The following is a 23,174-nucleotide window of genomic DNA, read 5'->3' as shown; positions in this document are numbered from 1 at the left end:
CATGTTATTCATGTTTCCCTTTATTTATTTTTTTTTTTTTTTTTTTTTTTTTAAAGCCTTTATAGTTTTATTTTTTGTTTATAGTTTTAGTTAAGTACTTCAACTCAAACTAATGAAAATGAGAAATGTTGCCTTGGCAGTCAGCTGAAATAAAATAAGTTTACGTTTTTTTTAATATTTTATCTTATTTGTTTTAATGTTTACTTAATTTCAAGTAATGAATGAGTTGACGTGTCCATACGTAATGCATGAGTAAACAGCAGCTTTTGTATTAATGGATGAACAGATGCATTGTAAACTGAACACAGTATTTATTGTGGTCACAATTTGCCTGCTTTTTACACGGCAGGTGATTCGTGATATCATGCAATCAATTCATTACAGTCAAGGGATTCCCATATACCTCTATCATGACAGTATCACTTAAGGAGCAATTTCGAAATAGTTCCAAAGTTCTAATAACATTCTTTTAGGAATTTTGACAAGCAGCACTGTTACAAAGTCAAGACTTTCTTCGACTGCACTAAGTCATATATAGAAGCAGATTGTTTGCATGTGATATTGGTGACAGTCTGCTGGACTCATATGACTGTGGTGGAGTTTGAGCAGTGAACTAGGACACAGCAGCTGCCTGCTAAACTGGGAACCCCTTGAGTCCTGCGCGTCTCTGAGTGATTCTAGTTCTCATCAACCAGAGCAGACCAGACAAACTCATATATTTTATCATATCTTATCACAGCATCACATTATGCAAGTTCTGTTCCTTGTCCTTAAAAGAAAAGTTCACCCAAAAACTAACATTTGCTGAAAATGTACTCACCCTCAGGCCATGCAAAATCTAGATGAGTTTGTTTCTTCATCAGATTTGGAGAAATGTAGCATTGCATCACTTGCTCAACAAATGATCCTCTCCAGTGAATGGGTGCCGTCAGAATGAGAGTCCAAACAGCTGATATCACAATAATCTACAAGTAATCCACCACTCCAGTCCATCAATTAACATCTTGAGAAGCTGTGTGTTTGTAAGAGGCAAATCCATCATTAATATGTTTCTGGCCAAAATACGTGTTCATAATCCATAATAATGCTTCCATCATGGTGAACAAGTTTTAAACTTTTCACTAGTACTGTAAATAGTGCTTGATCTGTGCAGATTTCTCTCCTGATTCAGATGACTTTTTCACTAAGCAATATTATGGATTATGAATACTTTAGCTGAAAGCAAAGTAAAAAAAAAAAAAAGTCTTGATGGATTTGTTTCTTACAGATGTGCAGCTTTTAACTTCACAAGACGTTAAACAAACCCATGTACATCTTGTGGTGAGTCGGTTTTCAGCAAAGTTTCATTTCTGGGTGAACTATTGCTTTAAAAAGGGGAATCCTCTAGTGACAGACTTTCCACAAGACTGTGTGAGTTTTGTGGAGAAATGCAGCTCATATGCTCATTATATTAGAAATTCAAGAAAAATGCTTGGAGGACCAACTAAAGAAAAAGTTGGCTAACTAAACAGAGAGTCCACTGTGGAAAATGTAATGGATGAAATGGCTACAAAAAGTTTCCCGCTGCTCAGTAATTTTGCAATGTTCTGATTCATGGAAAAGTCACCATTACGCTGAGCAACAGGACGCTGTCCCTCAAAAAGAATGAATATAATGAGAACATGCTGAGTGTGTGTTGACCTTTGTCATGGTGCCTAAACCACTCAGAAAAGGGATTCTTGCGAAAACTGTGTCCTTATAAACGTGTATATAAGTGTGTCCTTATATGTATTTAATATATATATATATAATTAAAACTTGTAATATTTAAAATACAAAAAAATATGTTTTTTAAAAATAAAAATGTTTTTAATATTTATTTTTATATTATTTTATTTATTATTTAATTAAAATAATATTTATCATTAAAAACATACATCAATACAGAATTTATAGGGTATAAAAAGTCTATTACCGTGACATTATCTCACTCTCTCACTGTGGTTCCTTGATCCTGCAACTGACCTGTTTGTGTACTTTAAGGACGTTTCACGAAATATCATTTAAAAAACAAAAACAAACAGCCTTAATTAATATACAGATCTCTCTAAAAACTAATAGCCTACTTGTGTTTTCTTAGACGGTGAAAAGCTCGAAATCAGCCGTGATGTTATTTCTAGAAATACAGTATCACAGAGGAAATATTACAGACGACACGCTGAGAAAACAGACCAATTAAGAACTGCGTTTCAATGACAGCGCTCGCGTGATCCCTCTATATGTTACTATTATTGAGATATGAGGGAAAAAATGTTTAAATAACAACCTACCTTCACCAAACCGCATTAAACACGGAGTCAAACCCATCTGCTGCGAATGAACGCGTCCGTGCCGCGTCGCGTAAAGGAGGTCGTTCATTGGTCGACTGGGTACTGATGAAGACGCGTCGCGCGGAGCTCATTATAATACGAGCGCTCTGATTGGTCGACATCGGGATTCCATCGCTTGCAATGTACGCGTCGCGTCACACAGGAACGTTTTATGAACTTTCCGCGTCAAACGCATCAAGAAGCGTTTAAATGCATATATTATATTATTAGTGAGTGCGTATGTGTGAAACCTAAAGTATCAGAATGGTATAAAAAAAATCTGCGTCCTTCCGTAGCGGGGCTAGTTGTCACATTTGTCACTCAGATGCTAGATTTATTTGTTTATTTATTTTTAATGTAACATGTTGCATAAACACGAACCTTTAAGATGTCAGCGTGTTTTTTTGTTTGTTTATTCAACAGCTATTAAAATATGATATTGGAATTTCGGAAGAGAAAAATTTATATAAATTATTCTAATTTAAGATCGGTCTTAACCGGATGTATTGTTTTCACATTAGTTGTGCTTAATTCAAACAAATGTCGTATATACAAAAAAAAAAAATGTTTACTGTAGATCAGCGATTATGAAAAGTGAAGAGCACCTGCAGTGGGACGTACCTCGCTTCTATTGGCTGCTGGATCTGTCAGTCATGCGATGACGTCACGCGGGTATTGTGTTTGAGGAAGCGCGAGAAACTGCATCAAACCCAGAACATATTTGACTTTATAAATCATATCGACATCACCGAAGAGTTTAATGTGACTGCGCTTAAAATATACGATTTCCAACGTCCCGAGCAAAAAGGTATGCTAATATTTCGGCTTTTTTTGAGTTCCTTAATGGTTAAGTTTGGCCAACTGTCATTGAGCATTTATATCATAATCAATGTATCATCAGTAATAATGTGATCAGAGTCGTATTCAGTGCTAGACTATCAAGCTTTTCATTTTAAGTTGCAGTTTTCGAAGTTTGTTGAAACCATTTTGTCTTTGAAACGGCATGTGGACGTTATATAGAATATCATTGTATTATAAATGAGTTTTGATCAGGCCTGTATTGATTACTGATCAGCTGCAGTAAATGTGAGCAGGACTCGGTATGTTTTGCACCTGCTCACTATCAGTATGGGTTTAGAACCACGTTTAGTCCTCAGGTGCTTCCTGTATCACTTCCTTGTTAAGTTACACAAAACACATAATTCACACAAAAGTTCTACTTCTTATAAATATTGATATTAATAATTAAATGTCTTTTTTTTCTAAGTTAAAGTAAGGGAAAGTGGACATTTAGTAGGTGAAACTTCCTCTGGACTGTCCAGTATTGACAAACAGGTGAAGTTCCTGGTCATGGGTTCAGAGCTGCAATAAGTCTATAAATATATAAGTGTGATTCTGCGATTGAAAGCAGCTTCAAGAAGAGTTTATTTATTATAGATCATGTGATGGTTTGATAATACTTAGACTTTAACACAGCAGTATGCTAGCAGTCAACTTTGAATGTATAAAAATAAATTGACTTTGAATAAAAATTATTAAATAACATTTTTTTAACTAAATATTTGGTACAAAATGTATCATTATTATCTACTAGTGATTATTTTGATAATCGATTAATCAGTGAATCAGTTGTTTATACAGTATATATATAAAAAATAAATTCATTTTAATCCATCATTTGCTATCCTACTATACTACATAATATATCTATGTACAATGAAACATTATGTGCAGTTATGATTATCAATTATTACAGATTTAATCTTTTAGTTGTTTCAGTTTTATTACTAACCCTAAGTCTCTCCCTAACATTAGTTCAACACTATGACTGCAGTTAAAATATTTCACATCGTCTGCATTCATAATTGTCTTAAAATAATAAGAAAACTACTAATGAAAACAGTTTTTGTGGAAAACAGTATGTGCAAGTGTTGCATGTATGGCATATATTGCAGTTTTGAAAAAAGTTGCCTTGACAACTAGCTGAATAACGTAAGAAGTTTTAGTAATTTTATTGTGTTTTTGTCATTTTTATTATTATTATTTTATACATGTGTCTGTATAGTTTTTATTAGCTTATTTGGTTTTAGTTATTTTAGTACTTCAACTTAAAATAAATGAAAATGAGAAATGTTGCCTTGTCAACTATCTAAAATAAGTAAGAATAAGTTAAAGAATAGTAATTTTGTTGTGTGTTTTTGTCTTTTTTCATTCTTCTTTTTTTAAAATGTCTTTTTGGCAACTGGTTGAAATAAAGTAAGTTTTAAATTAAGTTTAAGTTGTACATGCGGTCAGTAAAGTTCAGGGTGGGTTAGTAAAGGTTTGTACCAGGCACAAGTTAAGTAGCGTTGTTGTCTGCTGAAAAGAGTGTGCTAATGAGGAAATTGATGACTTGTGGGTAAAAATTCATTTCATTATGGGACTTTAACATGAACAAGCGGTGGTCTGTCTCTGTCTGTTATAAATTGCTTTCGTATATTGACAGTGAAGAAAGTGACTGCCGCAGCACAGCATGCAGGTCAGCGGTTATCTGTGCGCTCTCATCGCCTGTATTGGATTAACCCTGTCCGTGCCGACCGGAAACCAAACACGACTGGAGTCTGGAAACGACGCGCCGCCGCTCCTCCTGGTGTCGTTTGATGGTTTTCGCGCAGACTACCTAAAGAAATACTCATTTCCCAATCTTGAGAAGTTCTTCTCCGAGGGCGTCCTTGTGCGCGAGCTGACCAATGTGTTCACGACGAAAACCTTTCCCAATCATTACAGTCTCGTCACAGGGCTGTATGCGGAGAGCCACGGGATACTGGCCAGTATTATGTACGACCCGGTGTCGAAAAAGACATTCTCCATTCAGAATGACAGTGACCCTTTCTGGTGGAACGAAGCCACTCCGATTTGGGTGTCCGTGGAGGAGTCTGGATATAAGGCAGCGGCTGCTATGTGGCCAGGAACGGATGTCAATATTCAAAACCACACATTAAAATACCAATTTGAATACGACCCCAAGGTGACTTTCCAAGAAAGGCTGGGAAACCTCACACAGTGGATGACCACGGACAAATCTGTGAAGTTTGCCGCTCTGTATTGGGAAGAGCCCGACCGGAGCGGACACATATACGGCCCGGAGAACACCACTGAGATGAGCAGGGTTTTAAAGGAAGTGGATGGTCATATTGGCTTCCTGATGGAGCAGCTCAACAAAACGGGATTATGGGGGAAAATAAATGTCATCATCACTAGTGATCACGGTATGGCACAGTGCTCTCAAGAGCGTCTTATTAAACTGGATGACTGCATCAGTCCGAGCAGCTATAGGGTGGTGGATCTCACTCCTGTGGCTGCCATAATCCCACTGGAAGGTAATTATTTATACTATATTTAATTCATTTTTAAATTAAAAAGTTTGTCTTCCACAGTGAACTGTGATTTTTTTTTTTCTGCTATCAAAATTGCTATATAGAGATTAGGGAGACCAATGGCCAGTATGTACATGAAAAATTAGATATTAAAAATGTCACATATATATATATATATATATATATATATATACCGTGCCGTGAAAAGGTTTTTGCCCCTTCCGGTTTTTTTTAAATTCTTTGCATATTTGTCACACTTAAAAGATTCAGATCAAAAAAATTTCCTGAAGCTGCAAAGCAGCCCCAGACCATCACACTACCACCACCATGTTTGACTGTTGCTATGATGTTCTTTTCATAGAAAAGAATCATAGCAGTCGTGGCCTAATGGAATAAGAGTCGGACTTGTAACCCGAAGGTCGCGGGTTCGAGTTTTCAGGTCCAGCAGGAATTGTCGGTGGGGGGAGTGAATATCCAGCGCTCTCTCTCCACCCTCAATACCACGACTGAGGTGAGACGTGCACTTGAATGGGTTAAATGCAAAGCACAAATTCCAAGTATGGGACACCATACTTGGCCACACATCATGTCCTTTCCTTCCTTTCATTTCCATAATATTTCATTTAAATGAGCTTTTATTTTACACAATGTTTACTAAGAAATTTACTAAAATTGTTGCATCCACAAAAAAGGCTGTAAATATTGGTCTACGGTGCTGGTTCATCACTACTAATCTTAGCTCAATTTGATGCATTTTATTTATGTTCATTCCTCAAAATCCTGCTAATATGCATGTTTCCTCATATTTACTTTTTTTATTTTTTTTTATTAAATTGACAGATAATTCGACTGTGTACAAAAACCTGTCCAGCTGTCACAGTAACATGAAGGCGTACCTGAAGGACAATGTTCCTGATAGGCTGCACTATAAAAACAATGGGAGGATCCAGCCAATCCTTTTGGTGGCGGATGAAGGCTGGACGATTGTCAAAAATGGCAAACTCCCACGCAGTAAGTGTTCCTTGAAAGCAATTTTTGAGTTTGAATTTGCATTGAATTAATTAATGAATTCAAATGAATGGCATTTACAAAATGCATATTGTGGCAATTGTGAATTGTTTTACATGAGTTTATTTTCTTTCGCAGTGGGCGATCATGGCTATGACAATACGCTTCCCAGCATGCACCCTTTCCTGGCCGCCCACGGGCCTGCGTTCCGCAAAGGCTACAAGATGTCGAGCTTTAACAGTGTGGATCTCTACCCGCTCATGTGTCACCTCGTGGGCGTCCCTCCGATGCCTAACAACGGCAGCTTCGCTCTCGTGCGCTGTGCGCTAGTTAACGAGCAGTGCGGAGAGCTAGCGTTAGCGGTGGGCCTCGTCATCGGGGTTCTGATCATCCTGACCACCTTCACCTGCCTATTCAAGCTGATGAAGAACAGAGATGCCTCGTCTCCACGTCCGTTCGCCCGCTTGGAGTTAGAGGACGACGCTGATGACGAGCCGCTGCTTGAATGAAGTGTTATTAGACGCAGGTACTGTGTTGGATGGAGGGATTTGACTTGATTCAAACGCATGCAGGATACGTTAAAGGAATAGTTTATCGACTTCATTTTCAATTTCAGGTGAACTGTTCCTTTAAACGCTGAAATGGTGCAGAGATGACAATCATACTGAAACTGTAAGGGAGAAATTGAGCTATTGTAAAGCCAGTAACATACACTGAAGGCACAACAATGATAATGAGTCATCGTTAGTACTAAACAACATGACAAAACATGTCCTCAACATTATCAGCAGCTGTTGAGATAGAAATACTTTAAAATTTGTTCTTAAAGGGATAGTTCACCCAAAAATGAAAATTCTGACAAAGCTCGTGTTGTTCCAAACCTGTATGAATTTCAAGTTGTTCCAAACCGGTTCCAAGACTTTCTTTCTTCTGTTAAACATGAAGGAAGATATTTTGAAGAATGTGGGTAATCAAACATTTGCCAGTCACCATTGACTTCCATAGTATGGAAAAAATACTTTGGAAGTCAATGGCTACCAGCAACTGTTTGGCAACCAACATTCTTCAAAATATTTTCTTTTATGTTTAACAGAAGAAAGAAAGTATTGGAACCGGTTTGGAACAGCTTGAGTTTGAGTAAATGAAGACAGAATTTGTATTTTTAGGTGAACTATCCCTGTATGAGTTCCCTGGTATGGAATTTCTACTACAGAATAAAAAAAAAAGTTTATATCTCACAATTGTTTTTCCCCTCAGAATTAAAGGTAATTTTGACTTATATCTTGTAATTCTCCAAATAAACTCCGAATTGTGTAATAAACTAATTTTGAGGGGGAAAAAAATCAGAATTGCAGGTTATAAACTTGTAATTGCGAGGAAAAGTCAAGCTTGTAATGGAATAAAAAATACAAAAAAGGGTAAATGCGATTCATCTCACAATTCTGAGTTTATATCTCACAATAGTTTTTTCCCCTCAGAATAGTGAGATAAAAACTCGCATTTCTGAGGAAAAACTCGAGCTTGTTTTTGCCAAGGAATAAAAAATAAAGGTAATCGCAATTTTATATCTTGTAATTCAGATTTTTTCCCCTTAATATTGCAAGATATAAACTCAGAATTGTGAGAGATAAACTCATTTTGAGAAAAAAAATTCAGAATTGCAAGTTATAAACTTGTAATTGTGAGGAAAAGTCAAGCTTGTTTCTGTCATGAAATAAAAAATAAAAAAGGGTAATTGTGACTTTATTAATTGCAGTTTATATCTTGCAATTACAAGTTTATGTCTTACAATTCAGACTTTTTTCTCAGAATAGTGACAAAAAAGTCAGAATTGTAAGAAGTCGCAATTACTTTTTTTTTCGTGGCGGAAATAAGTTTCCATACCCTGGGCAACAACAACATGTACGAAAAAAAGCAAAAAGCAAAAAATATTTTGATTGTGTTAGATAATTTCCTGAATAATCTCACACGCACAAGCATGCTCTCTTCGTGTTTAACAGATTTCAGAATGATTAAATCATGCTACTTCCAGTTATGCCTTTTAGCATTATCATATGCGTATAAATATTGCTTTATATCTATGCATACTCTATGTTAGCAGTCGGGTTACTGAGGTACACCATGCTTCATGCTCTTAAACTGCTGTTTCATCGAAAGTCTAAGTAGGTCTTAGAATGCATTGAAACAATGATTTCTACTTAGGTTTGCAATGCTTTTGGGAAATGCAGAACAAAAAAAAGTGCAGAACATAAGCAATAATACTTATTACTAGCTTCTTTTCAGTGAAGAAACAGGATACTGAGGTTACTTGAAAATGCCCGTACTGATTTTGCTTGTAGTGAAACTTTATTTATGAAGTCACGTTTTATCTGTTCTCACCGCCGGGGAAATACACAACCAGTTAAATCAGAATATTTATTTATTTTTCTATAAGTTGCTTAGTCTTTGTTTCTTTGCAGAAAAGGCGTATTTAGATTGAATGCATCTAAAGGAATGCTAAATCTCATGTTTCTTCTTGAATCCCTACTGAGGAATATTTCTGTAGGGTTTATGAGGGCTTTTTACCTGAATGTTTCTTGTATAGTAGAATGATTCTGAGTGTTGACTGTTTCTCGGAGATTGTTGTATGTGTAAATAGACTGTAAAGCTTGTGTTTTTGCTTATTGCACTGTAATCTGTATGTTCAGATTTGGGGGAAGGAAACATGTTGCTGCTTTAAAATGAGGAATTTTTATTCATGCTTTAAAATGTTTGTATAACAGGGATGTTATTTTTCTATTTAAAGGGGTCATAGGATGCTACATGCACTTTTACAAGTTGTTTGAACTGAAATGTGTGTTGGCAGTGTGTGTACATAACCACCCTATAATGATAAAAATCCACCCAGTGTTTAGAGCCGACAAAAACAGGCCCCGCCCACGATAGTTTGATTGACAGTAGCGTTTCAGCAAAGACTGGACTGGCATCTTACCTCAGACCCGCCCTGAGTGAGCTGTCATCAGTCCGCCATTGTTTCACCGCCGGAGCAGATGTAGACAAGAATGACTCCTAAGCGATTGAGGTGTTCTGTTGTTGGATGTAATAATGAACATAGCAGTCGTCATTTACACCTGACATCTAAGACGCAGTGGATTACGTTTGTTTTTGAAGAGAATGCGCCTCCAATCTACCGCATTGAGAAATTTTAACCAAACTATGTTACAGACTTTTCTTTAAGACCCTAAAGAATCATATCAACTTGTGGAAAATAGGCATCCAATGACCCCTTTAATTACTAGCATTTGTTCTTTTTTAAATAGCATTGCTCATTTTATTGGGAAATAACAAAAGTGTTTTGGACTTTTAATGCTGGTTTTTGACTGTTGACTTGAAATGACATTTAAGAGCTGTGCAATTTTTTTTCTTTTTTGACTTTTTATCCATGGCTTGTCATTTTCTAAATATTTCTTGCCATTTTGTCTGTACATTTAGCAGTGGTCAATATTATTTCACATCAATCTTTAGTTACTGAAAGGAAGGTTACTGAAACATAGGAAATCACCCTGGCTTGTGCAGTATTTGGCTATCAAATGTTTGTGGTCATATTTTCACAGCTTTTTGAATCTTCATGAAACTATGCAAAGCTAAAACTAAATGGAACCTTTTGTCACTCCGAAAATTTGTCATCTGAAAATCGAATAAAATGTATATTTCAGATATTTAAAGTGTTTTTTTTTGTGTGTGTAACTTGTTATGGTAATAAAGTATAGGTAGTTTTTTGTAGATGACGTCAAGCAGCCACTAGAGGTCTCACTTTATGTTATTGTACAACTACCAGGTGAAATACAGGTTACTGTATATATCATGACACTGCTGTGAGGACAATCAGTTGTGACTTATTCAGTCAAGAGAGAAATAATGTGTTTTTATGTACAGACTTTTTGTTAATATAGCAGCAATATGTATGGCTCTTGGTGTGTGTGTGTGTGTGAAATGCTGCTATATTCAAAATTTGTTAAATTGTTTTTGAATCTCTTCTGCTCACCAAGGCTGCATTTATTTGATTAAAAATACAATACAAACAGTAATATTGTGAAATATTATTACAATTTAACATAACTGTTTTCTATTTTAATATATATTAAATTGTAATTTATTCTTGTGATGCAAAGCTGAATTTTCAGCATCATTACTCCAGTCTTGAGTGTCACATGATCCTTCAGACATCATTCTAATATGCTGATTTGGTTATTATCAATTCTTAAATATGATCATTTCTTATTATCAATGTTGAATACAGTTGGGGCACATGCTATTTTTATTTTTTTCAGGATTTTTTATTGAATATAAAGCAACACCAAAATAACGGCATTCATTTGAAATAGAATTTCTTTAGTTTTTAAAAGTCTTTAGTCAATTTTGATACATTTAAAATTCAGTTTGCTAAATAAAAGCATTAATTTCTTTCAAAAAATACATTTAATAGATCTATGGTCATATGTATGGTTTTATAAAATTATTTGACATCATTTAAAAAATTTATTTACCATCACTTTTGATCAATTTAATGCATTCTTGCTGAATAAAAGTGTTAATTTCTTAAAAAATAATACATTTAATGACTCCAAAAAAAAAGCAGCAGTTTAGTGTGTGACTGTTACTGTACAGTCCTGAGGTCAGTAATCATGTGTAAATGAGTGTTCAGGGAGGCTACGGCTCTATATTTAGAGAGAACGTACTGGAATGGTTTACCCATAACCCTCCCAAACTGAACCACCAGCTGATTATGAAGCCCGACCGGCAGGAACTGGGGCCTGAGAGCGAGTGACCCAATTAAACGTGTTACTTACTGTACACCACATCTGCCATTCCACTAAAAATCACTTAAACACCAAGATAATGAGCAAAAATGGTGATGTTAGTAAGGAAAAACTACCAGCGCTGTGAGAGGTCAGAGATTCGTGACTCAGGTTTTAACAGGAAGGAGTGAAATATGATTCATCATATATCTATAAAGGACCCAAGCGACACTGAGCTGGTGTAGGTGACACTGAACTCCTCCCTAGTGCTCCTGCGCCGCGTGGAGGCTATTTTTGGCCCTCCTGTGACAGTCAGAGCGGCTCTCACTGACAGCTGACCGCAGGGGCCAAATCAAAACAAGCACCGCACCTCCACCGACCTGTTACAGCGCCGAGACCATCACGACACCCCGCCGGACACATAACAGACTCCCACATCCAAGGAAAAGAGATTACATATTCATAATTCTCCATCAGCCTCTGATTTGGAGTGAGCTTCAACGATATGACCTCAAATGAGGAGGACAAAGATCCTGATATTGAGCTTTTTGTGAAGGTAAGCATGATGATAAGCTTTAATGACCTGCGGGTCTAAGCTCTCTGGCTGTGTTTGTGTGTTGCACACTTCATCAATAGTCAGGAATCGATGCTGGCATTACTTCTAAAAGCTTTCTGACAGTTTTAGCAGTTTCGTTTGAGGTTAAGATGGGCGTTTGACAGTAACATTTCAGAGCAGAAACTCCAGGTTGCTGTTGAATTATTTCTTCAATTCTATCAACAGCTCACACTCGAATTCCTCTGTGTTCAAGTGTCTCCTTTCTTCTGCTTTCTGTGGTTTGTTTTGCATTGTTTTTTTAATTTTTTTAAATGTGATGATGTTTAGAGAACGTTAACAGCTGAAAGTATGAGGGTGAAATGTTGATTAAAAACATTATAAAAGCTTTATAAATCAAAGAACCGTCATAATCGCAGAAGGTCAGATGCTGTATTTCTTTCACGTGGAGTCAAAGTTATTAATAGAGCTAATAGTGACAGTAAATGCAGAGGGGTTGAAAAACTGTGTTTACTGCTTGCTGACTATTGATATAAGACCTTATTAGTGATGTTTTTAGTATAAAATTTCACATACGGTGTTACAGACATGTATAATTCACTCACCTTCGACTTGTACGAGTTTCTTTCTTCTGTTGAACACAAAAGAAGATATTTTAAAGAATGTTTTGTAACCAAACAGTTGCCGGTAACCATTGACTTCCACAGTACTTTTTTGTCATACTATGGAAGTCAATGGCTACCGTCAACTGTTTGGTTACCAGCATTCTTAGTCCTCTATACAGAAGAAAGAAATAGAATTATCATTTTTAGGTTAAACTATCCACCTACACTTTAAAAAAAGAAATGCTCCAAAAGCAAATGCCATAAAAGAACTCAAAGAACTTTTCAATGAACATTTTAATGATCTAAACCACCTTTTTCCATTATAAACAACCCTTTGTGCAATGGAAAGATTCTATGCATGTTAAAGCTTCTTCATGGAACCATAGATTCCAATAAAGAACCTTTATTTTCAAGAGTTTTGCATGGACAAAACTCAGAAATCCAATGCACAGAGAGTCATACAACACTATGAATATCTGTTTGACCAAAATAACACATTTAAATAATAACATTATATTCAGTCCCTGCTCTGAATATACTTTATCCCATGGGAAGGTGGATTGAGTGATGTGAGATTGAAAGATCTTGCATATCACATACTGTAAACATCTCTGCGTGTGAGCAGAACCTCAGGTGTAACATCAGCAATAACTCCACATTCCATCTGAGCCAATCAAGCGTTGACCGTTTGAAAACTAACCTCTATGCATTTTATCCCAGCATAGTTAAGTGCTAAACACATTAATTTTAGGTGGCGAGGGTGGTGTCTAACTCATAGTTGTGTTGACAGGTACAGTATGACCCAAACCCCTTTGCTGTGGGCTCATGGGGCAGATAATGGAATTTCCATGCATAATTCAGCTTAAGCGTGGATCTGATGTCCGGCTCAGGTTACTGGCCCAGTTTAAGGACACTATTGGATAGCTTGATCGCCTAATTTCAGATGTGGAAATTTGGCACTGAATCCCCATCGGTTCTTTGTAGTGTCTGCTATTGTATTGAAGATTACAAATCATGCACTGAATGGCGAATGACTTTCAGGGGTTTCATAATTTCACTTTTGCCCTAATGACACTAACATGCATGTCTGGGTTTTTGGCTTTTTTTAGAAAATGCATGTTTTTTTAATATACTTTAAAATAGAATTTATTCCTGTGATGCAAAGCTGAATTTTCAGCATCATTACTCCAGTCTTCAGTGCCACATGATCCTTCAGAAATCATTCTCTAATATGCTGATTTATTTTCAATGTTGGAAACCGTTTTTGCTGCTTGATATTTTTTTTTGGAACCTGTGATCGTAACATTTTCTAACATTTAATGACTGTAATAAGTTGAATAATTGTAAAATTATTTTACAATTATTCAACACTATTTTGTATATACTCACACATAAATGTTATATAATTTTCTTGAAATACTTTAAATACGTTGAAATATGTTGAATATACATGAATAATCTTATATAATATTTAATTTATTCATAATATTTTCAAGACCTTGCCTACACTAAAAAACAAAAATACTGTGGTGGTACCATGGTATTGTACTTACTGTATATGATGTGATGTATTGAGTTTAATACTGATTTATCAGTTTGTGTTCCTCAGGCTGGCAGTGATGGAGAAAGTATTGGAAACTGTCCTTTTTCTCAAAGGCTTTTTATGATCCTGTGGCTGAAGGGAGTCGTGTTCAACGTCACCACTGTCGACCTGAAAAGGTAACGAATTGTACTTAAAATATACGTTGCTGTTAGAAACCACATGGATCAAAATTGTGTGGCTTTCATTTAAAGTCTGTTAGCTTTAGATAGATGTCCCACCCGAATGTCCTGTTTTAACTAGAAATACATTAACAAAGCAAAGTAACCCATGCTTATCAAGCATTTTCATTGGCTTTAATTGGCTGTGTTATGTAATGATCAAACTCAGATGTGAATGTGCAACAAAAATCTAAAGTTTTCCATTTTTCTTCAAGGAAACCAGCTGATCTCCATAATCTGGCTCCCGGTACTCCTCCACCATTCCTTACCTTCAATGGCGAAGTGCGGACAGATGTCAACAAAGTCGAGGAATTCTTGGAAGAGATGCTAGCGCCTCCCAAGTAGGTTGACAGGATGTTCACAGATGGATTGATTGTTTATGTAATGTGAACAGCAATATTTTTCGTTCACGTCCTAAGGTATCCAAAACTGGCTGTGAAGAACAAGGAGTCCAACACGGTGGGAAATGACATCTTCGCAAAGTTCTCAGCCTACATCAAGAACACAAATCCAAGAGCCAACGCAAGTGAGTTTAACGTCTGCTCTATGATTTATTAGACAGGTTCAAGGAATATCTACAGCTCTTTATGGATGCTCTGTTGTCAACGGCGAAATATGGAGCCACATGTTATCCAGAGCTCATTCACATTCCGCTAGGCCTTTACAGGGATTGTCTTGACTTAAAGCCACTGTATTTCTTCAGATGAAAACATTCAGCACAAGCACATATCAAACTTTTGGCTGTGCAGGTCTGGAGAAGGGGCTACTGAAAGCTCTGAAGAAACTGGACAACTTCCTGAACTCCCCTCTGCCGGACGAGATTGATGCCGATAGTACGGAGGAGGAGAAGTGCTCCAACCGCAAGTACTTGGACGGCAATGAATTAACGCTCGCAGACTGCAACCTCCTCCCCAAACTGCACGTAGTGAAGGTGACATACCGCTGGGAGATCTGCTGTAATTGGTCATTTAGTGCAAGATAAAATAGTGGTGATTCCTGAAAGGAAAAGTTCCACAAACGTTCCTAATGTTCCAAAAACGTTATTTTTATTGCAGTGAATGTTTCTCGGGGTGGATTTACTTTTTAAAGTCAGTTTTTGCGCAGACACAGACCTTTCCAGCTAACAGGGAACGTTCTTACAACTTTCAATGTTTTGTCAAAATTATATATATGTTAGGATAAAATGTTCTTATAGTAATGTTAATGGAACATTCTTATAACATTATTAATAGGCTATTTAATATCCGTTCTCATAATGTTAAGAGAAAATGTGATTAGATTATAAAAATAAATGTTATATTTAGGGTGAACAAGTTAATAGAATCTTGTAAGAAATGTTTTAATAATCTTTAAATAATGTTTTAATTATGATACGAAAACTGGACTTTTTAAAGGGGTTAGCGGCCTTGAGTGAGCGGAGGCCGGAGGCCTAGAGTGAGCCGCGGCGGGCGGGCTTGAGAAAGGCGCAGCCGGCGGGCTTGCAGCAACCACATGTGACGACCCCGGGCTGGACTCCGCTTCGTCCACGATGAAAGTCGATCCGGAGATCCACAGCGCGAAGTTAATGTATTCCCTCAGCAACCAGCACGGATCAGCTCCAGGCATGACGAAGCGGATATCGTCCTCTTTTGGAAGACCAAACAAAGTAGTTTCGCTTTCACAACGAAACACACAGCGCCTTCACAACATGGCGGCGGCAGCAACAACAATACTACAGCAAGAATAAAAGTTACGCCTTCTTTCTTTGCGTGAACATTTGGGTGGCGTTATGCAAATCTTCCCACATCGTGACGTAGACATGTGGGGGCGTGTTAGAACGAGCCGTTTTAGGTAGGTGTGGCTGACTCTTAACTTTCATAAAGAATATCTCTTTGGATTTGAGACTTTGCAACTTTACAGATCTTCTTTATGCACCAAGAGCTTGTAACACTCCAAAGAGAAAGGAAAACTTGAAATCGCATCATATGACCCCTTTAACAATATTAAAAAAAGAATGTTTTTGCAACTTTTGAATAACATTAGAATCGTGACAAGAAAATGAAAATTTTCACATTTTAGGAACATTTCAAAATGTTTTCAATGTTTTTATAACCTAAATTTATCATCTGGGTCAAAGTCTTTTGAACATTCCTGATTCCTGAAATTTTTAAAAACAGTCCCTTTAATTGCAGTTAATAATTCTCAGGGTAGGTTTACATTTTAAAGTTAATTTTTGCACAGATTTTAAAGTCTTTTGAACAATCTCACCACATCTGGCCAGGAAAAAAAAACAAAAAAAACCCCCAGAGGGGCATGTTGTCACATCATGGGGTAAGTTGTCGAAACAGGATCCTGCAGTTTTTTGACACTGATTTGAGAAGAAAACCTTTTCTGAAATATGAAATATTACCTAAATTAAAATAAAAAGTCATCTTCCACATCATACCTGCATTTAAAATGTATTACAGGCAAATTAATGGATAAATCAAAACAAATTAAACAGCAAATTGCAATAAATCCTTGCATGTTGCATTTACGTTTTTGCTTTTTGACGAATTGCAATTCGCAGTTAATGAATTGCATAAAAATACAACATATAAAACACATGTGATAACTTGCCCCAACACCTAACATTTATTAAAATACTCTTAGGATGATTTGTTTAGATTATAAATGGGCAGATTCAGTTGTTTCATTTCATCATTATTTTTCGTCCCACATTCAGGTGGTTTGTAACATTTCAGCACAGACACACACTTTTTGAACATTCCTACCAGTATTGCCTAGGAAAAACATACTGTACATCGGGGCATTTCGTCACACTATGTATTAAATATGGGGCAAGTTGTCACGAAGGGACCCTAGAGTTTATTGACACTGATTTGAGAAGAATGCCTAAAATTCTACCTAAACTATAAGAAAAAGTCATCTTCCACATCATATCTGCATTTAAAATGTATTATAGCCTAATTAATGGCTAAATTGAAAAGGTAAAACAATTGGCATAAAATTCAAATTAAAAACATATAAGCCACATGTAACAACTTGCCCCAACTTGCTAAAATACTTATAGGATAATTGGTTTGGATCATAAACTAGCATCATGTTTCTTTCCACATTCAGGTGGTTTCTAAGAAATACCGTAACTTTGAGATCCCATCAGAGTTCAGTGGGGTTTGGAGGTACCTGCAGAACACCTACGCTCGGGATGAATTCACCAACACCTGTGCGGCAGACAGAGAGATTGAACTGGCCTATCAGGACGTAGCCAAGCGGCTGGGCAAATGAAAATGCGCTAATCAGTGACTCTAATAATCATTTGCAAAACTGCTAAAGTGGTGACCTTTCTCTTGGTGTCAATGTCTCATTTTCCTTCAGCAGGTATTGAGCAGAATTTGCCTTCAGGACATTGACTCGGTCTTGTAATACTCCTGTCATGCTTGTGTGTAGGCCTTCCCATTGCCATTATGTTTACTGTCTGTCTGTAATGACATAAACTCCTCTATTAGTGTCGCTATCTATGACGGCCTAGAAAAGAAAAAAACACTGTGCCACTGTTTCTCTGCAACTTTTCAGGGTTGGATGATGATTCTCCTCATTTAAAGTCCAATTCTTGCTGCATAAACCTTTCAAATTGAATGTTGTATAAATTATTTTTGCTAGCTTGTGAAACAGTAATATAATTTTGTGCTTTATCTAAGAGAGGATTTTTTAACCCTAGTATTTAATATGTGTGTAAATCTCCACAGGAGAAAAAAACGTGAGCATTAAGAATGTAATTTCTTTAGAATTGGCTTGAGAACAATTCTATTTAAGCACACAGCCCCACCTAGTGGAGAAATTAATAAAGCTGAGCTATTAAAATTAGCCTCATTCTGCAGTTGATATAGGCTATACATACTGACGCAAACTTTATACATCAAACAAAATAAGCACATGTTTAGGTCTCAGGTATCTCTAGCCCTGTCTGGAATTTTCATATATTTGAAATGAACAACAATACTGTGTCTTATTAATAAAATATTTTTTTTTCATAAAGCTTGTAATGTTTCGCTTGTGTTTAATCATGTGTCATACTGCAAGACGAATATTTCAAGTTAGAAAAAAAAACACCTCATCTTGTCGATTAGCACAGATAATCGACTCATCCCTCAGCAAAGCTCCGGTGACATTAAGGGTAGAAAATTGCATTTTTGTTTAAGCACTTACCATACAAAACTTACCATTCTTCCATACAAAATGTGTATTACGTAAAGTTGTCGAAATCGTCACTGTAGCTGCGGAACTAGTTTTCTGGGCGGATACTCGCGTTAAATGATTTGTATCCTTCCGCGTGCTGTGAGAAAATTAAAGTTGCAGCGTTTATCGACTTGACAAGATTTGTAAAATACAGGTTAGTAAACGATTTTAACACTCCACTCTCATGTTTACACGTGCGGTTTTAATTGTTGTAGCTCTACCTTCAATATTAAGTTTATTTTAGACGTTTGTTTTTGTTCTTGTCTAGACGTAAAAGAAGACGCGGTTTTTAACGATCTTAGTCGCAATTTATCGTCAGTGGAAATAAGACATCGTGTTACATATTTTGCATAGTTTATATTGAACCTTTAACATTTCTTTTCCCTGAAAAAACAAACAAACAAAAAGATAAAACCAGTCTATTGTAGACTGCTGGTTTCTGTCAACATGGTTTATTCGATGGTTTTTGAGGTGTTTTAGACACTTGTCAGTTGGCCAGGCTGGGAGACCATGGTTGACCAGATAAACCAGTTGAAGACCAGCCTACCATATTAAGTTGGTTTAATTGTTTGTTTGTTTGTTTCAGCAGAATATAGATTAAAATTAATTCTTACATTTTACGTACATGACCTTGAATGATGCTGGCTGCAATTGGTAACATATTCGTTTGACTTGGTGTGGTTACAGCCAAACAGCTGCTGAGCTGCAGCACTACCATCAGCTGGATACAATATGAGACTCTTAAGATAATATTTCACAAAAACCAAGTGGTCACCGTCTATCAAACTGTCAAGTAGGTGTGAAAAAAGCTGTCGTTCCATCTGATTTCCAGCACATGTGGCGGCTGTATGTCAGGTTTAGCTGGCAGCTGAATAATATTGCTTTATACGAGCACGGAGATCAGATTGGAACACAGGCCGAAACAGGAGAGGTTTTCCTCTGGTAGCTCAGGGCCGCTTGGCCTCATGGGTTTTAATTACTCTACTTCCTGTTGAGCAAGCCCTTTCACCATCTCTGAGCAGTCCAACACATTTCTTTCACTGCAAATTCAAACCATCTGCATTTATGTCTGCAGTCTTTATGTGGGCAGTGGGGCAAAGGACCAGTCAAACATGCACTTGGCTCCTTCCTTGATTGTTTCCGCAAGTTTGCACCATTCTGGATGAAATGTCCTGCGATCCTTAAGCGCATGGAAGGCCCGATCGACTCACTCACACCCCACACATCAACACACCAAACACGCAATCATCTGTCTTCAGATGGAAATCCTTCTCCAACACGCTATTCTTTTTCCTCCAGAACAATTTTCTCTGTGAGGAATCTCCAGTTACATGACATGGAAGCATAATTTATTGAAAAATCTGTGTTGTTTTCCCACTGTGCATTGAAGGAGTGATCAGAATATGGACTTATTTGCTTCATGTAACCTATCTGATCGGATTCCATTCAACGAGGCATCATACTATTCCATCTACTCTTGGCTATATACAGATAGATAAATTTACTTCCATGATGATGCTAATCATTGTGCCTGATGAAGGCAATGCTGTAATGTATAAATGTTGGAGTTTTGCAGTTGCTTCATCCATATATTTCATTCATAATTGCTCGCTCATGTAGATTACGGGGCTTCCAAACCTCTGCATTTTAGTGTATTTCTGTTTGGGCGGAGTAAGTTTTACATACGTGGCCTAAAAAACAATATGCATTTAATCTTGGCTGAGTTGCATCTTGTACACTTACACTTGGTCCAAGTGTAGATAGATGTCCAATTTGTAAAAACGTATGAAGTGTACAGTACATTTAAATGTACCTCCATATTAGAGACTCTAAGGTGAGACTAAAAAAACCCCCACTCAAAACACCTTTGCTACTGCATTGCAAAGCCCTGGCAGATGCTTTAGCATCATAGAGGTACGTTTTTCACTCACATTTGCTTCAGGAAATGTAAAAATATATTTTTTAAATGACTTTACATTATTTACAATAACTAGGGTATCTTTTATTTTGACAGAAACTGTGGTAACTGTGTTTGGATGGAAGAAAGCACGAACGATACTATCACAGGACTGGAAAAAGCACATTATATGTCCTGGAACTGGCAATTACATGTGAGAAAATGAGTCTTTTCCTGAATGCGTCTACCTTTCTTGAAGGCTGTCAAAGCAGCGGTAGCCGCTGACTTCACTACTCACTTCCCACCTGATTTAACTTATGCTGAAGTGGCAATTGCATTTTCATAGCTCAAAACCCAAAGGTAATCTAAAGCAGAGCCCACTCCATGGACACTGCCAACGCACCATGCAAAAGGCATGTGATTCCTCCAACTCGGCTCGGATCACCAACATCAGAGGATTTCTGGGCAGTAAAGGCAAGGCAACCTGTAGTTCACTCTGACCGTTTTATCAAAACAAGCATTTGCTTGAGTCTTATAATTATAGGTTAACACACAGGGTTGGATTAAAGCATCGCTGCACAGTAATATCCTTTGAGATCTTGTTGGATTTGTGACTGTGGATCGGTTGTGCATCAGTGACATCGCCCGGGCTCTAAATGATACCAAATGTTGAAGTTTGCCCCTGTTTCAAACAGCAGGGTAATTGTGGGTATGCATCAGTCAGATCTTGATTTAGACTTCAGTGCTGTCTGTCTGCACCTCATGAAGAGATCCAAGAGGTTTCACATTTTATGGTGGAAAATTAAAAGTCTTCATGCTGAGAGTGTATGAAATGGCATTTGGTATTGTTTGCTTTGGTAGGAATATTTTATTTTGTCCATCGCCAACTTGCCTTTTGGGATTTCGGGATACACTCTTTTATCTAATTAAAATTTCCATCTCGCTGTATATTTTCATTATGCTTTCACGTGTTCTCCCCATCTGTCCATCTTAGCGTTTAGATCTGCATCACAATAGAATAAATAGTTTTGTTTGTTTTTTTACAGTGAAAAGCCTAAAGGGATAGTTCACTCCAGCATTACAATTTACTCTTGAACATTGACTCACCATCATGTCGGGCCAAACATATGACATATGGAAAACAAAATGAGATATTTTGGGGGAAAAAGAGCTTCTATTTTCTGTATCAGGGTTATTATAGTTAACTTAATGTAAAACTATTAAAATTATGTTAATTAAATAAATGTTGATTGAAATAAAATATAACAGCATATACCATTTGGCATATTTGCCAAGGCAACATTTCTAATTTTCATTTAATGCATCTTGATGTACTAAAATAACAAACTAAAACTGAAATAAAAATTTATAAAACAGTATTTAAAAATAAATAACTTAAAAAAAAAAACTTACAAAAACAACAAAATTACAAACTTGTAAAAGTGAAAAAATATATAAAAAATCTAATTCAGAATATTCATAAAAACTCTCAATGACACAAAAATAACACTGAAAATATATAGTGAACATGGGCTATCTAACTTCAAAAAAGGCCATAAAAAAGTTTATACAATAGTTTATACAATTTGTGTGCTATATTTCAAGTTATTCAATAGTTTTGTATGAGGAATAGACTGAAATATAAGGTACATTCGCTCATAAGGAATCAAAGACTGGAAATAAAGTGTAAAAATTGTTTATAGTCCTTTTTGGAGCTTGGCAACTTCTAGTCACTCAATGCTTTCATAATTTATGGAAAAGCATAAGCAAAAAAAAAAAGGAAAATCATGGGTTTGGATCAACATGTGAGCGAGTATGTGATGACTGACAGTATTCATTTATGGGTGAACTATTTATCTAATTTGATATGTAAAACCAGATGTTTTATTAAAAAGCTTGTGATGTCATCTTAACACCTCGACATCATCTTTTGAAGTAAAACCTCAAAAGAACCGCGCGAACAAACCCTCAGTCAGTGTAAACAGCTGCTACCTACTGGCAGTAAGTCACCGTATGGCTCTGCAGAGCGTGGAATGACCCTTCTGCGGTCATATTATGAGCCGTCCTGCTCTGTGCGCGCGGTACGAGCGGTGTCAGGCCCCGCTGCATGCTGGGAAGATAGAGAGAGTGAGAGTGATGGGGTGGAACAGTGTCACTCTCACACACGTGTGTTTGTTTAGGCTTTAGCACTCGGCGGCTTCCAGCGAGGTGTCAGAACTGAGCCTCACTTCTGTTTCACACGTCCTTTTTCTGAAACTAGAGCGCATGTCATGCAGGGCTCAAAAATAATGATTAAAGCGTTGCTGCATGTTCTTACGTTTAGTGTGGTCATGATATCAAACTTTTATCAATACCATTTCATGATTCTAACTAAGTAATAATCAAATGACCACCGTGTTTTAGGAAAAAAGTAAAATATTACAATAAATGTAATTATGGTTGTGTGTGTGTGTGATATTTTTGTCCCGCACGTTCACATTCACGAAACACAAATTGGCTGTCTTTAATTTCATATAACTTTTTTACTTTATGATCAACAAAGGATGCACAATGAAGCCTTGATGCTATGTATAATTATACACACACACACACACACACATATATATATATATATATATACTGTATATATATATATATATATATATATATA

At 36.6% G+C, this 23,174-nt stretch overlaps 3 protein-coding genes and 2 long non-coding RNA genes across 7 annotated transcripts in view; 3 read left to right on the top strand and 2 right to left on the bottom strand.

Annotated features, from left to right (window-relative positions):
• The window catches only part of fam167aa (family with sequence similarity 167 member Aa), a 5,567-nt gene extending 3,217 nt beyond the window's left edge, over positions 1–2,350 (bottom strand). For 2 of the 3 annotated variants that reach the window (XM_016523915.1, XM_016523913.1), the window contains exon 1: positions 821–848. The gene's annotated coding sequence lies outside the window, so the exon portion shown is untranslated. Of the gene's footprint in view, positions 1–820; positions 849–2,309 lie in introns of those variants that run through there. The other variant, XM_016523914.1, reaches the window with a different exon arrangement.
• A 657-nt stretch (positions 2,351–3,007) lies between these two features.
• Positions 3,008–7,564, top strand: LOC107717235 (bis(5'-adenosyl)-triphosphatase enpp4-like). The gene is made up of 4 exons (XM_016523918.1): positions 3,008–3,156; positions 4,834–5,707; positions 6,545–6,715; positions 6,851–7,564. The coding sequence occupies exons 2-4, from the start codon at positions 4,861–4,863 to the stop codon at positions 7,219–7,221; spliced, it is 1,389 nt and encodes a 462-aa protein (XP_016379404.1). The 5' UTR covers positions 3,008–3,156; positions 4,834–4,860; the 3' UTR covers positions 7,222–7,564.
• A 2,052-nt stretch (positions 7,565–9,616) lies between these two features.
• LOC107717238 (uncharacterized) overlaps positions 9,617–23,174 on the bottom strand; it is a 20,969-nt gene continuing 7,411 nt past the window's right edge. The window contains exons 2-3 of the long non-coding RNA XR_001637296.1: positions 22,766–22,768; positions 9,617–9,704 (exon numbers count right to left, since the gene is read on the bottom strand). This is a non-coding gene — a long non-coding RNA (uncharacterized LOC107717238). The remainder of the gene's footprint in view (positions 9,705–22,765; positions 22,769–23,174) is intronic.
• LOC107717236 (chloride intracellular channel protein 5-like) lies at positions 11,748–18,344 on the top strand. Its single transcript, XM_016523920.1, has 6 exons — positions 11,748–12,046; positions 14,258–14,367; positions 14,625–14,750; positions 14,829–14,935; positions 15,159–15,340; positions 17,512–18,344. Exons 1-6 carry the CDS (start codon positions 11,996–11,998, stop codon positions 17,674–17,676), a joined length of 741 nt encoding a protein of 246 aa, XP_016379406.1. The 5' UTR covers positions 11,748–11,995; the 3' UTR covers positions 17,677–18,344.
• The window catches only part of LOC107717237 (uncharacterized), a 21,428-nt gene continuing 16,968 nt past the window's right edge, over positions 18,715–23,174 (top strand). The window contains exon 1 of the long non-coding RNA XR_001637295.1: positions 18,715–18,781. This is a non-coding gene — a long non-coding RNA (uncharacterized LOC107717237). The remainder of the gene's footprint in view (positions 18,782–23,174) is intronic.

Source organism: Sinocyclocheilus rhinocerous, unplaced genomic scaffold, assembly GCF_001515625.1.
Source record: "Sinocyclocheilus rhinocerous isolate Xijiao unplaced genomic scaffold, SAMN03320098_v1.1 scaffold1144, whole genome shotgun sequence".
NCBI lineage: Eukaryota > Metazoa > Chordata > Actinopteri > Cypriniformes > Cyprinidae > Sinocyclocheilus > Sinocyclocheilus rhinocerous.
Note: the sequence above shows the minus strand (reverse complement) of the source record. Positions and strands in the feature narration are given on the sequence as shown.

Bases quoted from the DNA above. Each gene is read 5' to 3' on its own strand.
- LOC107717235 (XM_016523918.1), top strand. From the start codon at position 4,861: ATGCAGGTCAGCGGTTATCTGTGCGCTCTCATCGCCTGTATTGGATTA. The intron at 5,708-6,544 runs GTAATTATTTAT...TTAAATTGACAG, and splicing joins TGCCATAATCCCACTGGAAG to ATAATTCGACTGTGTACAAA. The intron at 6,716-6,850 runs GTAAGTGTTCCT...TTTCTTTCGCAG, and splicing joins AAATGGCAAACTCCCACGCA to TGGGCGATCATGGCTATGAC.
- LOC107717236 (XM_016523920.1), top strand. From the start codon at position 11,996: ATGACCTCAAATGAGGAGGACAAAGATCCTGATATTGAGCTTTTTGTG. The intron at 14,368-14,624 runs GTAACGAATTGT...TTTTTCTTCAAG, and splicing joins ACCACTGTCGACCTGAAAAG to GAAACCAGCTGATCTCCATA. The intron at 14,936-15,158 runs GTGAGTTTAACG...TTGGCTGTGCAG, and splicing joins AAATCCAAGAGCCAACGCAA to GTCTGGAGAAGGGGCTACTG.